The 16974-nt window shown below is 45.7% G+C and overlaps 1 protein-coding gene across 1 annotated transcript; it reads right to left on the reverse strand.

Annotated features, from left to right (window-relative positions):
• Positions 1–567: 567 nt before the first annotated feature.
• ACTR3 (actin related protein 3) lies at positions 568–11606 on the reverse strand. The gene is made up of 12 exons (XM_069982505.1): positions 11499–11606; positions 9615–9670; positions 8482–8606; positions 8070–8180; positions 6021–6116; positions 5828–5935; positions 5402–5545; positions 4963–5136; positions 3240–3332; positions 3040–3165; positions 1866–1949; positions 568–1167 (listed from the first exon to the last, which is right to left on the reverse strand). Exons 1-12 carry the CDS (start codon positions 11540–11542, stop codon positions 1072–1074), a joined length of 1257 nt encoding a protein of 418 aa, XP_069838606.1. The 5' UTR covers positions 11543–11606; the 3' UTR covers positions 568–1071.
• Positions 11607–16974: the final 5368 nt, after the last annotated feature.

The raw sequence follows: 16974 nt of genomic DNA on the forward strand, positions 1-16974 counted from the left end.
GGCTACAAGACTGTACAGCAGGAGTCAGGACATAGGTTTTAAGGAGGTCATCACTGGATGCTGCAGGCAGGACTGAAATGAATACTCACAGAAGAAGTAAAAACCAAGGGTCTTTTTAAAACCCACGCCCAATGCAAGGACCAATAAGGATCTGCTCATAATTGCAAGGTGTAAAAGGCCCTTAAGGGAAGCTAACCCTTCTGTGTAATGCACAGCAGTTCTTCTATGGCTGTGTTCACACTCAAGAACTTTAGAGGTTTTTCAGAAACATTCTGTTCTCTGACCCTCAAGAAAAAAAAAAAAAAAGAAAAAAGTGCGTCAGAGGATCCATAATAGCTTTTCTACAGACTCAGTTGTATTAACCTTCCCTGGAACGTACACGGAGTGAGGATGAACCCTGCGCCTGTAAATGTCACCCCTAGTCAATAGCTGCGCCCCTCCAACCTGATCCAAGGTGTCTACCTGCCACGTAGAGCCCCTCACAGCTTATACAGACGCTACATCCACCCTGTGGATATACAGAAACGTAACATGTTAAGTATGAACATATAGAAACAGCAGAGATGCTCGTAGAAAAGATATGCTGCCCTTTATTGGAATGATCTCAGGCGTCACAAAACAAAATTTACCATTTAATTATTATCAATGAAAACCACTAGACATTTGCAGATACGGTCCAGCTGTGTGCAAGCAAAGAACAGAGGCGGCAGGGTCTAGGACACAAGCAGACTGAATGCAGAGGGACTGATTCTTATAGAGCCTCTCTGCCAGGAGCCAAAACTTACTCAATGGCCCCAATAAAAAGATACAAAAAGCGATTCCTATGACCGGTCACAGGAAGCGGCAGACAGAGGTGTCACCCATGAGGAACAGAAGTCCATACAAAATACCAGGCACAGAACTAAAGCCCAGAGCTTTTGTTTTTTATTGAACCGTAATATGAGGACAACTCTGGCATGATGCGGGTCACATGGGAACGGTGCAAGCTGCTCACAGCAGCCCTTGAGGAGATGTCCCCACCCCATCTTCTCCCCAAGAACATGACAACAGCGACCATCACCATTCCATGATTTAAGACATGACCCCAAACACTGGATTGTGACGGCAGATGCTGGGCCCGATCTCTTCATAATCCTTTTTCGTGTGGCAAACCTGGTAAAACTCGGGCTGAAAAGAAAGGAGGAAATTGTCAATTTGTGCAAAAAGATTCCTCTCTGAGCCGTCTGATCTTACGGACTAAAGACTCCATTACATGGATGAAGGATCAAAGCGGGCGTCAAGGTGTTTGCTGAGAGGACGAGTCCTCTGTGACTCGGGTGAGGATGTGTACTGATGTGTTTCATCTATTTTTCATGATGTGGATCAGGCGCTAGGAATTAGTACTTGTGCCTATTAGGTCATGTTCACACATAGTAGAATAAAGGCAAAATAGGTATACAATGCATTATGAATCTACTAATGTGCTACATTAAAGTCTATGGAAAAATGTCAGTCTGTCCACACATTGTATGTGAAAGCTATTATGTGTAATATGCATCTGGGTCTCATCCACAATACTATGATTCTATATGATTTTTTTTTTTAATAAGAATTATTATTAATCAGGCAAGAGTTATCTGGTACAAATTACACCACACATTTAGCGCATTTACAGTGGTATTTTTGCCCCACTATAATACCGCTACTGTATTTTTGGTTATATACCATGTCAGGACTCTTCTTTGTGTGTCATTATGACACGGAGGCTAACAGCATTCCGCCCCTCTTGCTCTGTGTGAACGGGGCCTTAGGGGCAATGGCCTCCATTCACCATCACTTACAAACATTCTGGCACTGGGTAAAGACAGAAACAGTCATGGACTTACTGTAGATGCCAGCATGGAGCCTCCAAACCAGACGGCGTAACGTTGCATGTGGTGGGTGATCACCTGCACATCAATTGGCTTAGGCTAAAGGAAAAAGAAAGATTAACTTATTTGGTTGCTTAGTTAATACACTATAGGCTACGTTCCCCAGTATTTTTCAACCAAAACCAGGAGTGGATTTAAAAAAAAAAAAAAAAAAAAAAAAAAAAAAAAAAAAAAAAACACAGAAAGGCTATGTTCACACATTATTGAAACTTAGTAGATGGCCGTCAAACCAGAGTTCAGGCCTGCCTTGTACAGCTTCTCCAGCTGTGTATTCCTTGTGTTTCCAAAAATAGTGTATGAGTAGAGGCATTTTTTTATGTGGCATGTGATTCAATGATTTCTATGGAGGAATGCCAAAAGAAACACCCACACACATCCACATAGATTTTCTACGCTTTTTTTGGTAGGAAGATTGCAATTTAAAAAAAAAATGCCACTCACCCAAACAAAATTGCAATGTAAGGGTGTGGGGGTGTATTTGTGTGTAGTTTTATATATATATATATATATATATATATATATATATATATATATATAAATAACAACACTCTGTGCGTCAACTGTCATAGGGACAGCAGCACAGCAGATGCAGGGGCTCTTCTACGTAGGACCACCCATGTGACTGTCTAGTCTGGCGGAGTTTTCATCATCTACTGCACAGTGTAGCTTACAGAATGAAGTCACTATATTTTTACCCCAGAGCCCCTGCAGTTGTGAATCACCACATAAGGCCTTAAATGGTACCTGTCACTATTGCTGCTGTTTTTCTCACCAGAGTTCAATGTGGAGACATGTAACTGATGCCAGAAAAAAAAAATAAAGAAATTGTGTTGCTAAGGCAACATCCCACGCCTGTCAAGTTTCCATTCATGAGCCCTATTCTAACAGGGTGTGGAATTGTTGCCTTGTTAGCCCTATACCCCTGATCTGCATCCCTCTACACTGAACAGTGGAAATCATGTGACCTGACACACTGACAGTACAAACCAAGACTTAGCATAAATAAAAAAAAAAAAAAAAAAAACACACAATCTCAAGATTACTTGTAGAAGTAAAAACACTAAAAAAGTGTTTCCCATATACATAGACATGTGTGTCCTAATGCCCTCTAATAACATTACAGACTCACCTTTAGACGACCTCCGCTAAGCTCCTCACTCAGCTTTAGTCTAGCATCAACTGTTCTCTTCAGGTCTCTCTGCAGACGGCGGCCAAAGTCCCTGAACATGGTGGAGCCGCCAGAGAGGACAATATTCTGTACAGATAAGAGAGCAGTCAGTATCATACACAACTATAAAATAGAAAAACTGACCACAATAATCCAATCACCTTGTAGAGAGGACGTCGGACATCAATGGGGCAGTTCTGAATGACTTCATCTACAACTTCTGAGATGGGCTGAGTGAAATCTGGATTTGCAAACTAAAAACAAGAGAGAAAAATGATTATAACTTAAAATCTGTCATGTTCAGTAACTGGGGACCTAGAGAGAGAATCCTATGGGCCTAATGCTTGCCCATCATACAGCACTAGAGATGAGCTGATCCTGAGCATGCGCCAGTGCATCTGAACCTAAAAGTCTTGACACTGGTTCAGAATTAAAATTATCCATTTCTTAATGATTTTTTTTATGTGCTGAATTCAAATAACACAAGGAAAAATGTGCATTGGCTCTAGTTTCTTTATCAAAGCGTTCCCATGTTACTGTTTTGTGAATTGTATAGAATACAGTATAATAGCCGACATATTTATTACTTCTGCAATCATAAGGAAGCAAGGTTACTGTTCATAAACTTTTGAAATATATTCATAGGAAACTTAGTTCTATCTGAAATCAACTACAATTTACAGGCAGATTTTTACAAATTAATTATGTTTATTGAACTCTGGAATGAGGGTCCGTATTCAATGGCTTCTCGGTGCATTTACACGTCTTTTGTATTCATACATGGGATTGTATCTGATAAGGCCTAGTTTACACACATTCGTCCATCCGCCGGCGTTTCCCTCCGGCGCAGTAGAGAATCACCAGAGGGAAACGTATCTCTGAACTGATCCCATTGTTTTCAATGGGATATTCGGATGATCCGTTCTACAACTGATGCCGCCGGACTGACAGACAGACCGCACGTCAGAACACTACAGCTATCCGGCACTGCCTTCACTAAAGTGACGCGCCAGAGGCATGTCGTGCACAGACGCACGCATTATGCTTCCTCCGGCGCTCCATACAGATGTCCCTGTCCGTGCACGCCCCCCCCCCCCCCCCCCCCCGCCATTAACACTTGTCACCCTGGCCATGAAGCAGAGCGTCCCCTTGCAGGGGGGGAAGCCCCCCAGCTCCTCTCTACAGTGCAGCACTATAGGACAGGGGTAGGGAACCTTGGCTCTCCAGCTGCTGCAAAACTTCAACTCTAATCATGTCTGGGATATCCAGGCATGATGGGATTTGTAGTTTTGCAACAGCTGGAGAGCCAAGGTTCCCCATTCCTGTAGTAGGAGATGCCCCCATGTATTGCTGCCCACAGAAGAGGGCTCCGGTGTCCTGCTGCTCCCTATATAGATCGCCCCCTGTAATGCTGAAGAGGAAAAAAATGACGTCAACTAATCAAATAAACGTATGGAAACTATAAACGTATGGAAACTGATATTAAATCATAGGAACTGAGTTTTTTTTTTCTGAAAAAAAGGATAGAAGAACTGATGACATGTTTTTCAACATGTTGAAAAACAAGCGACTGATACAGCAACGATCTTCTGCCGTCTCTCCCTTGAATAGAAGCATCGGCAGCAGACGCTGCTGTATCCTATGGGCAGCCCCCCCGCCCCTCCCGCCACGTTGAATAGCGGCGGCAGCAAGGAGCAAACGAGCGCTGAGAGTGCTCGTTTGCTCCTCTAGACGGCCCGTGGAATAGGGCCATAACTTCATCAGCCACTGGTAATCAAATGCTGAGACTTCCAGATTAGGACGCACTCGAGGATGTTCAAGATCTGCTCTTTTCTATATAGCATCTCTGCGATAGAAATCCACAAAACAAATAACCACACTGACCTCAGGGTGGAAGAAGATCTCAGGGCCCAGAAATCTCTCGTACCCAACATCGATGCAGAACTCTTTCTTGGACACAGCATTGATGCCGCTGTATTGCTTAATCCACTTGCTGCTGTCTGTATCGTATTTACTGAATTCTTTTACCAAGTCAGGACAGACGTAGCTGAAACGCTCCTGTTATAAAAGGTGGAGAGTAAAAAAACAAGGCGAGTGGGTTTCTGGGATGTGCAGGATGCCTGATTCTCTAGTTCCCACACATACGGGAAAATCCGCCAACATAGCCATGTAACCAACATGGGAGGTGGTATAGTGGGATCTATATCTTCAATCTAATGTCTACAGGTGGCTAAAGAAAGTTTGTCCCCGTGCTCCTGCTCCATTAAAATACAGGACACAGTATGCAGAACTAGACCTAACCATTCTGTGTAGTTTCTTTTACCTTTACAGCTTTGGCCGTCTCCAGGGACTGCTCTGGCGGAATTCCCACCTCTCGATCTCTGAGCAGCTGCTGGATGAAGTAGGTAATGTCTCGGCCAGCAATAGGGATGTGCTTGATGCAACTCCCGATGACGTAGCCTTCAGCCTGCAAGACACAGACAATGAACAGCAGAAAATGGAGGTTCAAAGATCTATGCGAAAGTGTGAACAAATGCCATGTCTTGACTAGGCATTTTTGAAAGACTTGGATTGGCTGCTGGGAACCATGTGACTACTTTCACGTTAAGCAGTTTTTAAGCCAGTTTGCAGTAAGCCCCCCCATCAGACACAGAAGTTTGGTACCAGTCGCTGAATAACTATTTAAAATCAGATTAACAGAAATATGAAACTAATGTGTCAAACCTATCCCTCTCACGATGGTACTCACCACAGGAATGACGTGTGTCACACCATCACCGCTGTCTATCACTGTCCCGGTTAGTGTGCGTTCACCAACCTGCCTGGATGTCCAAGAAGCAGCCAAAGCAAGTACAGCCTGAAGAGAAAGGACACTGGATATTAGATTGTGGGCAGAATCCTCTAAATAAACTCACACTGGCAGGAAGGAGCAGACGACTCACCTGAACCGCTATGTACAACCCTGGGACATTGAAAGACTCAAACATGATCTCTGCAGTGTATTCCCTGTTCTCTGGAGTGTTCAGAGGCGGCTCAGTCTATGGAGACAAGACCAAGAGTTATAGGAACAAGTCAGGGATCACATTAAAAAATGGACGGCAGCAGACAGGGGCCACACAGAAAAGAGAGCGGGGAAAAGCATAGAAGAGACCACAATTGAAGAGAAACACAACTGCCTCAAAACCAAAGTGTGAGTAGTTTGTAAATGCCTATATGGGAATGAACAGGACAAGTCCAATCTCCTGACCTAACTATTGAGCGGACCTGCCAAACTGTTCGGGTTCGGCAATGTTCTCCGAACCTCAACAGTTCAGCAACAGCCATCAATCAATGTGTTCATGAATACTGAAGAGAAAAAACAATACAGTGTTATCAAAAGAGCGAGTCTAGAATTGATATTTCACAGGGCATTAACCCCTTCATGACCATGATGCACATAAGTCCAGGTCACTCTGCAGCAGCGCTCCCCTCGCGCCTCCTAAGAGACATAACTCCTTTTTTCCACCTACGAGGCTGCTCGGGGTCATTTTCTATAGTCATGATCTATAGTTTTTATTGGTACCATATTGGAGTAGATAGAAATGATATATTAATTTTTGCTGTCAAAAAATGCAGTTTCCTTTTCTCTTTGTTTATGCCGTTCACCATCTGGAAACAATATCAGTAATTTTGAACAGTTTGCACAATTCTGCCCACTACAATACCAAATGTGTTTGTTTATTAATTTTAGTTGTAAAATAGGAGGGGGGGGGGGGGGTGGTGTGTTAAAATTTTTATAGGGGAATAGGCTTTGTAATTTTTATTAAAGTTTTTTTTTCCCTTTTAGGGGACTTTTCTAAGTCATCATTAGATTGCTTATACTGGTCACTGCTAGGCTCTTGCGTAGTATTTATTACCGAGATTGGTGCTCTACTACTAGAGTCTGCCTGAGGCCTAGGAACCTATGAGAAGATCGCCAAGTAGACAGCATGGGAATGGGTAATAGAGCTCCGACTGTCAGGGAGACTGATCCCAACCCCTGCAGAAACATTCAGGGGGCTCTGATTGGTCAGTGACAAGGACCACTCCTGTGATCTACACGCTTAAATCTCAACATTGTACAAGCTTCTGGCGCTTATAGGGTATGCGCTGCTACTAGCACTGAAAAAAATGCCACACACATTGAAATCCCACTTCATGCCAGGAACGTATATATACATTCTGACTGCACGGGACATCAGAACATATATGGCCATATGGGCGACATGAAGGGGTTAAAGGGGTTATAACCTGCTTAGAAAAACATGGACGTTTTATTCCAGAAACAGACCCACATCTGTCCTCGGTTTGGATGTGGTTTTGCAGCTCAGTTCTATTTAGGGGGAGAGCTGACAGATCCTCTATACTACACCACACAGGAGGGGGGCTGACAGATCCTCTATTCCTCTATACTACACCACACAGGAGGAGAGCTGACAGATCCTCTATACTACACCACACAGGAGGAGAGCTGACAGATCCTCTATACTACACCACACAGGAGGAGAGCTTACAGATCCTCTATACAACACCACACAGGAGGAAAGCTGAAAGATCCTCTATACAACACCACACAGGAGGAGAGCTGACAGACGCTCTATAAAACACCACACAGGAGAAGAGCTGACAGATCCTCTATACTACACCACACAGGAGGAAAGCTGAAAGATCCTCTATACAACACCACACAGGAGGAGAGCTGACAGACGCTCTATAAAACACCACACAGGAGAAGAGCTGACAGATCCTCTATACTACACCACACAGGAGAGCTGACAGATCCTCTGTACTACACCACACAGGAGGAGAGCTGACAGACCCTCTATACCACACAGGAGGAGAGCTGACAGACCCTCTATACCACACCACACAGGAGGAGAGCTGACAGACCCTCTATACCACACCACACAGGAGGACAGCTGACAGATCCTCTATACTACACCACATAGAAGTGATAGCTCTCATGCTCTTACCAGGAGGAAGTAATGATCTTCTGGCTCAGCTCGTAGATACTTGAATATAACTTGCTCCATGAAGCGCTCCATGAGATCCCAGTCTTCCACAATTCCATGACGAATTGGCCACTATGCAGAGAAGGAACACAAGCGGTTTCAATTCACAGAAAACACATGTGCCATCCAGATGTAAGTGCTGCACAGCAGCTGACGTCCAGGGTAATACAGGGGGAACACTTAGTTGGAGCCTGCTGCCTTTCTTTATAAATCAGATCTTTTTTTATTTATAGCAAAAAATAATTTCTTGTTCCTAACAGACAGTACATAGTATAAGGCAATAAATGCGCAGTAAAGGTCACATATTCTAAAGATTGAGCGCCTGCTGCCTTTTAGTAAATGTGGGAAGTCTCATTGCCTGTACACTTCTTACCTTTGTGGCATATGTTGGCTTGTCTATCGCTTCATCCCCAATGAAGAAATCCAGGTCATCCACTCCTTTCATCAAACGCCTCTGAGCTTGGTCTCCAACTTTTGCAGATTCCTTGATAGCAATACCTGCAGAAGGTGTAAGAAGTTATCACTACTGTGTCCGCATAGCATGAACTTTTTCTGCTAACACTATGGCGTCTATACTGTAAGAGCGGTCACACTATGGGGTATATACTGTAAGAGCGGTCACACTATGGGGTATATACTGTAAGAGCGGTCACACTATGGGGTATATACTGTAAGAGCGGTCACACTATGGGGTATATACTGTAAGAGCGGTCACACTATGGGGTATATACTGTAAGAGCGGTAACACTATGGGGTATATACTGTAAGAGCGGTCACACTATGGAGTATATACTGTAAGAGCGGTCACACTATGGAGTCTATACTGTAAGAGCAGTCACACTATGGAGTCTATACTGTAAGAGCGGTCACACTATGGTGTATATACTGTAAGAGCGGTCACACTATGGAGTCTATACTGTAAGAGCGGTCACACTATGGTGTATATACTGTAAGAGCGGTCACACTATGGGGTCTATACTGTAAGGGCCCTATTCCACCGGACGATTATCGTTTGCATAATCGTTAACGATTAACGATCTCAAACGACCGCTATTGCGAAAGACCTGAAAACGTTCACTCATTTCCATGGAACGATAATCGTTACTTATAATCGTAATTGCGATCGTTTTTCTTCGCTATTTATTCGCTATTGCGTTCGTATCTATTGCGAACGACCAAACGATGTCTTATTCAATGCGAACGATTTGCGAACGTTTTGCGAACGAGCAACGATAAAAATAGGTCCAGGTCTTATAAAGCGATCAACGATTTCTCGTTCGGTCGTTAATTGTTAGCTGCATTTCAACCGAATGATTATCGTTTAGATTCGAACGATTTAACGATAATCTGAACAATAATCGTCCGGTGGAATAGGGCCCTAAGAGTGGTCACACTATGGAGCAGGGCCATTATGGGATTGCAGCAATGATCAGATGCTTCATCTCAGGCGAGTGGCCACCTACATAGCACAGAATGCTGTGAGTGTACGAGAAGGTGAATACTCACATGATGGGATGATAAACTGCGGCTCTGTGTTCCCGGCATATCCAAGCTTAGTATACCTGAAAGAGAGAAGAGCTGATGGGCCGAGGAATGTATGTACCTGAGATGACAAGACGAGACGCGTCCTGATAAAGAACGCTCACTACCTGACAGAGGCCACTCTTCCTCCCCTCCCCCACACTCAGCTGCCCCCACATCCTGTGCTGTGGTCAGTGAGTCACAGAAACAAGAAGCCATAAGACGAGTCCAGAATACAGCCCCCACTATAGAGCAAGTGAGGACCCCCGAACAGATGACACAGGGAGACCCCTGCCGCAAAGCTGCGTCCACACACGGAGCCTCTGCACAGCCAGCAGGCTGCAAAACTGTCCGCACCCGACACTTCCTGTTACACAAGACTTCTGCTTCTCCTCATATCTACATATAAGGAAATCCCACAACCTGCACGAGGACGCCCTCGACTATGTGCAGCCTGTCCTCTGGGGGGCCACTAACCGTATACAGCCTGTGCTCTGGAGGGAGGGGGTGTCACAAAACATATAATGCCTGTCCTCCAGAGGGTCGCTAACTATATACAGCCTGTCCTCCAGGGGGTCGCTAACTATATACAGCCTGTCCTCCGGGGCACTAACCGTATAACTTGTCTTCCAGGAGGCCACTAGCCATTTACCGTATACGGCCTATCCTCCAGGGGGTCACTAACTATATACAGTCTGTCCTCTGGGGGGGCCACTAACCGTATTCAGCCTGTCCATCCGGGGGCTACTAACTATATACAGCCTGTCCTCCGGTGGGGAGGAGGGGCAGACCACTCCACACCTCCAGCCGCTCTTCTGCAGGGCCACTCCTCACCTGGGATACTCTTGCCCAACTTGCGTCACACTGTCTTGATACTCGTGTATGTGTCATGTTTAACAGCTCCTTGCAGTCAAGATACCTAGTGTGTTTTTATTTTGCTTTATGGAACAAGAACTCCTGCTGAATTATGTACATCGCCCTCTGCGACACCCCCATACTCCGCACCGCCCTCTGCGACACCCCCATACTCCGCACCGCCCTCTGCGACACCCCCATACTCCGCACCGCCCTCTGCGACACCCCCATACTCCGCACCGCCCTCTGCGACACCCCCATACTCCGCACCGCCCTCTGCGACACCCCCATACTCCGCACCGTCCTCTACGACACCCCCATACTCCGCACCGTCCTCTACGACACCCCCATACTCCGCACCGTCTTGTACGACACCCCCCATGTTGTGTGGACCCCCATCGCGTTCCTGCAGGATATCGCACATATACATAAAACTGCATGGCGGATGCGTCACATGACTGACATCCACCGCGTCTGATGGACATCCCCCCCATGGGCTCTATGACATAGACCCTCACCCGTCATACACCCGCTTATATACCCCCCACCCGTCATACACCCGCTTATACACTCCCTCACCCGCCATACACCCGCTTATACACTCCCTCACCCGTCATACACCCGCTTATATACCCCCCACCCGTCATACACCCGCTTATATACCCTCTCACCCGTCATACACCCGCTTATATACCCCCCATCCGTCATACACCCGCTTATATACCCCCTCACCCGTCATACACCCGCTTATATACCCCCTTAACCGCCTATATACCCCCTCCCCCGTCATACACCCGCTTATACACTCCCTCACCCGTCATACACCCGCTTATACACTCCCTCACCCGCTTATAGAGCCTCACACAGCCACCCCTCATACCCTGCAGCAGTCCGCACACCCCCGCACCGCACCCTCCTCATACCCGGCCTCGTCATTCAGCCGGTCGGTTGACCTCTCACCCCCCTCTTCACCCTCACAGTCCCTCTCCTCAGTGACAGCCGCAGAGCGCTCACCCCGTGCCGCAGTCCACCACACAGGCCGGGAGCCGGGTAGCCATGTCCGAAAACGGGAGCGGCTTCCGCACAGAGTGACAGCAAGATGGCGGCCAACACCCAGGCAGAGGAAACCAGTCAGCGAGGACATCCAATCGCGTGTCAGGCGCTCCTACAGTGGCCAATGAAAATCTGGAGTTAAATCTTTTACAGCCAATCACAGAAACGCAGAATAGACTTCCTTAATAAGATGCGCAGCCAATCACGAGGCATGACAGAGCGGGAGTAGCCAATCAAATGAGACAACTGAGCAGCGGCGACCAATCACGGAGAGCACACTGACAGCGTCCAGGAGAGAGCAACGAAGAATCCAGGAACTGAGAGAATGAGTGACAGATCGACGGACCAATCGTGTCAATATGGTAAGGAGCTGGACCAATGAGCGTCATGCAGAGGGCGGGACAAGGCTGTACCCGCAGTCATAGACAGGTTAGACCAGGTAGTACATTCTTGGAGAGTTTGTGAAGTTGGTGATTTGGCTGTGCAGCTCCCGCCACTTAGAGGGGTCGTACAGGGTGTTACTAAGGAAACATAATATGACCATATAGTGGCTGAATAATACTGCTTTACTATGACTGAATGAAGCTTCTGTACACCAATACTATCAGTGACCCCGCCTCTAATCAGGTTGTGTGCACAGTATATAACAGTTAACAGATAACAGTGCAGTTACCACAAGGGATTACAGGGGGGGGCTGTATCCATCCTGGACTCCCTAGGGCTGCGTTCACCTTCTCCAGGCAGCAGCAGTCAAATGGCAATCAATCAGACTTACAGGAGAAGTCCAGCCTCCCTGTTATAATTTTTTTGGGGAAAGTAACAAAGAGTAATAACTCACCTCTCCCTGTGCCTCTTCAGCCCAGATCGCAGCTCTGAGATGTCTGGCGCTGCACGTGTCACAACCCGGCTCAGCTAGTCAGGGACTGGAGTGGGACATCGCTTCACTCACTGATTGGCTGAGCGGGCTGTCCATCAGCACAACTCGGGGGGTGCCTTCCGGCAGGGGTCCCGCTGCTCATTACAGGTACGGGGAGAGGTAAGCAATACTTCACTGTTACTCTCTCCCCTGCCCCTGCGAGAAGTTGACTGAGTCCGGACTACTCCTTTAAAGTGACTCTGTACCCACAATCTGACCCCCCAAACCCCTTGTACCTTCGGATAGCTGCTTTTAATCCAAGATCTGTCCTGGGGTCTATTCGGCAGGGGATGCAGTTATTGTCCTAAAAACGACTTTTAATCTGGCAGCGCTGTGTCTAACAGCCGGGGCTTACATCTGTATATGCATTAGGCTGGCACCACCTCCCTGTCCTTCCTCCCCACCCTCCTCATTATTAGGAATGCTCCAGGCAGATTGCTTCCTATTCCCCACCTGTGGCAGCCCGGCACATGGGCTGGATCGTTAAGACACCTGTGCAAAGCTCAAACAGCTGTAAATGTTCCTGGATCATTCCTAATAATAAGAAGGGTGGGGAGGAAGGACGGAGAGGGTGTGCCAGCCTAATGCATATACAAATGTAAGCCCCGGCCGTTAGACACAGCACTGCTGGATTAAAAGTTGTTTTTAGGACATAATCTTGGATTAAAAGCAGCTATCCGATTGTGGGTACAGAGTCGCTTAAAATTTTCCCATTAGTGGCCCCCACAAGCACAAGGTGCCCCATACAGTAAGAATAGCCTAACAAAAAAAGAGTACTCATCTAACCCTGTTCCCACAAGGTTTGGCATTGCCCAGGCAGTAGCTCACTTATGGCCAGTAGCAGCCTGTGAGGCTCCTGTTTCGAGCCTTCTAGGCCACAGATTTGAAGTGTCTACAGTCTACAAGACTGCACAACAGGGCAGGGAGTCATTGGCTCCCAGTGGGTAGACTTGCTTGGAGATGTAATCCACACTGCAGTTAAGCTGCCGTTTCCTATTGCAGGATGCAGATGTGAACAGAGACTTGAAGTGACAGCCACAAGTGCCACAAGGCGCTTATGTCCCATCATCACATACATATTCATATTGTCACAATTCTTATGCAGGCTATGATAGATTTGTATGAAAGCACATTACGAGACCACAATTGTTCAGGTCTCTTGCAAATTGTACGAGATATCCAAGTGACTGACACAGTCCTATCTGTTTCATGGAGATCTGTGCCTGGTAAGTTACACACTGTCACAGTACTTCAGGTGCCCCTATAGTGGTTTAGACAGCTCCTGACGAAGTACGTGTCAGGCGGTCCCAGGGATACTGGTGAAGTAAGGCAACAGTAATAATGTGTTTTCCTTAAAGTGTCACTATTGTTTTAACTTTCAATATCTAAATCAACAGTATATGTGATATAAAGTTTGCAATATACATTCATTTTTTTTGTTTAGTTATCATGGAGAACACGGCACTTCCTGTTTTCTGACAGTTTTTTTTTCTCAAAAAACAGGAAACAGTCAGAAAACAGGAAGTCCTGTGTTTCCCAGGCCGTCTGAGCGCTCAAAGACAGCAGGCAGTCATGTAATTGATGGACATATTGACCCAAGACTCTCTGTACTGGCCAGAATTCCTGTGTTTAGTCTGTTTTTTTCAAGGAGCACAAGTCAGAAAATCTGCCTTCAGGAGACTGGACCTGGATACAGTAAGTATAGCTGTTATATAGCTGCCTTCAGGAGACTGGACCTGGATACAGTAAGTATAGCCGTTATATAGCAGCCTCCAGGAGACTGGACTTGGATACAGTAAGTATAGCTGTTATATAGCAGCCTCCAGGAGACTGGACCTGGATACAGTAAGTATAGCCGTTATATAGCAGCCTCCAGGAGACTGGACTTGGATACAGTAAGTATAGCTGTTATATAGCTGCCTTCAGGAGACTGGACCTGGATACAGTAAGTATAGCTATTATATAGTAGCCTTCAGGAGACTGGACCTGGATACAGTAAGTATAGCTGTTATATAGCTGCCTTCAGGAGACTGGACCTGGATACAGTAAGTATAGCCGTTATATAGCAGCCTCCAGGAGACTGGACTTGGATACAGTAAATATAGCTGTTATATAGCTGCCTTCAGGAGACTGGACCTGGATACAGTAAGTATAGCTGTTATATAGCTGCCTTCAGGAGACTGGACCTGGATACAGTAAGTATAGCTATTATATAGTAGCCTTCAGGAGACTGGACCTGGATACAGTAAGTATAGCTGTTATATAGCTGCCTTCAGGAGACTGGACCTGGATACAGTAAGTATAGCCGTTATATAGCAGCCTCCAGGAGACTGGACTTGGATACAGTAAATATAGCTGTTATATAGCTGCCTTCAGGAGACTGGACCGGGATACAGTAAATATAGCTGTTATATAGCTGCCTTCAGGAGACTGGACCGGGATACAGTAAATATAGCTGTTATATAGCAGCCTTCAGGAGACTGGACCTGGATACAGTAAGTCTAGCTGTTATATAGTAGCTCTCAGGAGACTGGACCTGGATACAGTAAGTATAGCTGTTATATAGCAGCCTTCAGGAGACTGGACCTGGATACAGTAAGTATAGCTGTTATATAGCTGCCTTCAGGAGACTCGACCTGGATACAAGTAAGTATAGCTGTTATATAGCAGCCACCAGGAGACTGGACTTGGATACAGTAAGTATAGCTGTTATATAGCAGCCATCAGGAGACTGGACCTGGATACAGTAAGTATAGCCGTTATATAGCTGCCTTCAGGAGACTGGACCTGGATACAAGTAAGTATAGCTGTTATATAGCAGCCATCAGGAGACTAGACCTGGATACAGTAAGTATAGATGTTATATAGCTGCCTTCAGGAGACTGGACCTGGATACAGTAAGTATAGCTGTTATATAGTAGCCTTGAGGAGACTGGACCTGGATACAAGTATAGCTGTTATATAGCTGCCTTCAGGAGACCTGAATTTCTTGTGAGTTCAGCTTTGTTTTAAAGCATCGTAACAACACAAATAATGAAATAACTTGATTTATTTCACCTCTACTGATCATTTAAATTTTTAAAGTTATAATGACACTTTTTGCAAAAGTTTCTTTTTCTGGTCTCTCTTTACCTTTTGTTTTTTTCTTGGCTTTTTTTGGTGCTTCTTTTGCTTTTTTCCTTCAGGAAACTGGACCTGGATACAGTAAATATAGCTGTTATATAGCTGCCTTCAGGAGACTGGACCTGGATACAGTAAGTATAGCTGTTATATAGCTGCCTTCAGGAGACTGGACCTGGATACAGTAAATATAGCTGCCTTCAGGAGACTGGACCTGGATACAGTAAGTATAGCTGTTACATAGCTGCCGTCAGGAGACTGGACCTGGATACAGTAAATATAGCTGTTATATAGCTGCCTTCAGGAGACTGGACCGGGATACAGTAAGTATAGCTGTTATATAGCAGCCTTCAGGAGACTGGACCTGGATACAGTAAGTATAGCTGTTATATAGCAGCCTTCAGGAGACTGGACCTGGATACAGTAACTATAGCTGTTATATAGCTGCCTTCAAGAGACTGGACCTGGATACAGTAAGTATAGCTGTTATATAGCAGCCTTCAGGAGACTGGACCTGGATAAAGTAACTATAGCTGTTATATAGCTGCCTTCAAGAGACTGGACCTGGATACAGTAAGTATAGCTGTTATATAGCAGCCTTCAGGAGACTGGACCTGGATACAGTAAGTATAGCTGTTATATAGTAGCCTTCAGGAGACTGGACCTGGATACAGTAAGTATAGCTGTTATATAGCTGCCTTCAGGAGACTGGACCTGGATACAGTAAGTATAGCTATTATATAGTAGCCTTCAGGAGACTGGACCTGGATACAGTAAGTATAGCTGTTATATAGCTGCCTTCAGGAGACTGGACCTGGATACAGTAAGTATAGCCGTTATATAGCAGCCTCCAGGAGACTGGACCTGGATACAGTAAGTATAGCTGTTATATAGCTGCCTTCAGGAGACTGGACCGGGATACAGTAAGTATAGCTGTTATATAGCTGCCTTCAGGAGACTGGACCGGGATACAGTAAATATAGCTGTTATATAGCAGCCTTCAGGAGACTGGACCTGGATACAGTAAGTCTAGCTGTTATATAGTAGCTCTCAGGAGACTGGACCTGGATACAGTAAGTATAGCTGTTATATAGCAGCCTTCAGGAGACTGGACCTGGATACAGTAAGTATAGCTGTTATATAGCTGCCTTCAGGAGACTGGACCTGGATACAAGTAAGTATAGCTGTTATATAGCAGCCACCAGGAGACTGGACTTGGATACAGTAAGTATAGCTGTTATATAGCAGCCATCAGGAGACTGGACCTGGATACAGTAAGTATAGCCGTTATATAGCTGCCTTCAGGAGACTGGACCTGGATACAAGTAAGTATAGCTGTTATATAGCAGCCATCAGGAGACTGGACCTGGATACAGTAAGTATAGATGTTATATAGCTGCC

This window comes from Dendropsophus ebraccatus, chromosome 9, assembly GCF_027789765.1.
Source record: "Dendropsophus ebraccatus isolate aDenEbr1 chromosome 9, aDenEbr1.pat, whole genome shotgun sequence".
NCBI lineage: Eukaryota > Metazoa > Chordata > Amphibia > Anura > Hylidae > Dendropsophus > Dendropsophus ebraccatus.

Coding starts and splice junctions, on each gene's coding strand:
- ACTR3 (XM_069982505.1), bottom strand. CDS start 11,542: ATGGCTACCCGGCTCCCGGCCTGTGTGGTGGACTGCGGCACGGG. Junction 6,117..8,069: donor AAGATCATTACTTCCTCCTG/GTAAGAGCATGA, acceptor TTGTCTCCATAG/ACTGAGCCGCCTCTGAACAC. Junction 1,950..3,039: donor TTAGCGGAGGTCGTCTAAAG/GTGAGTCTGTAA, acceptor TTTTTCCTTTAG/CCTAAGCCAATTGATGTGCA.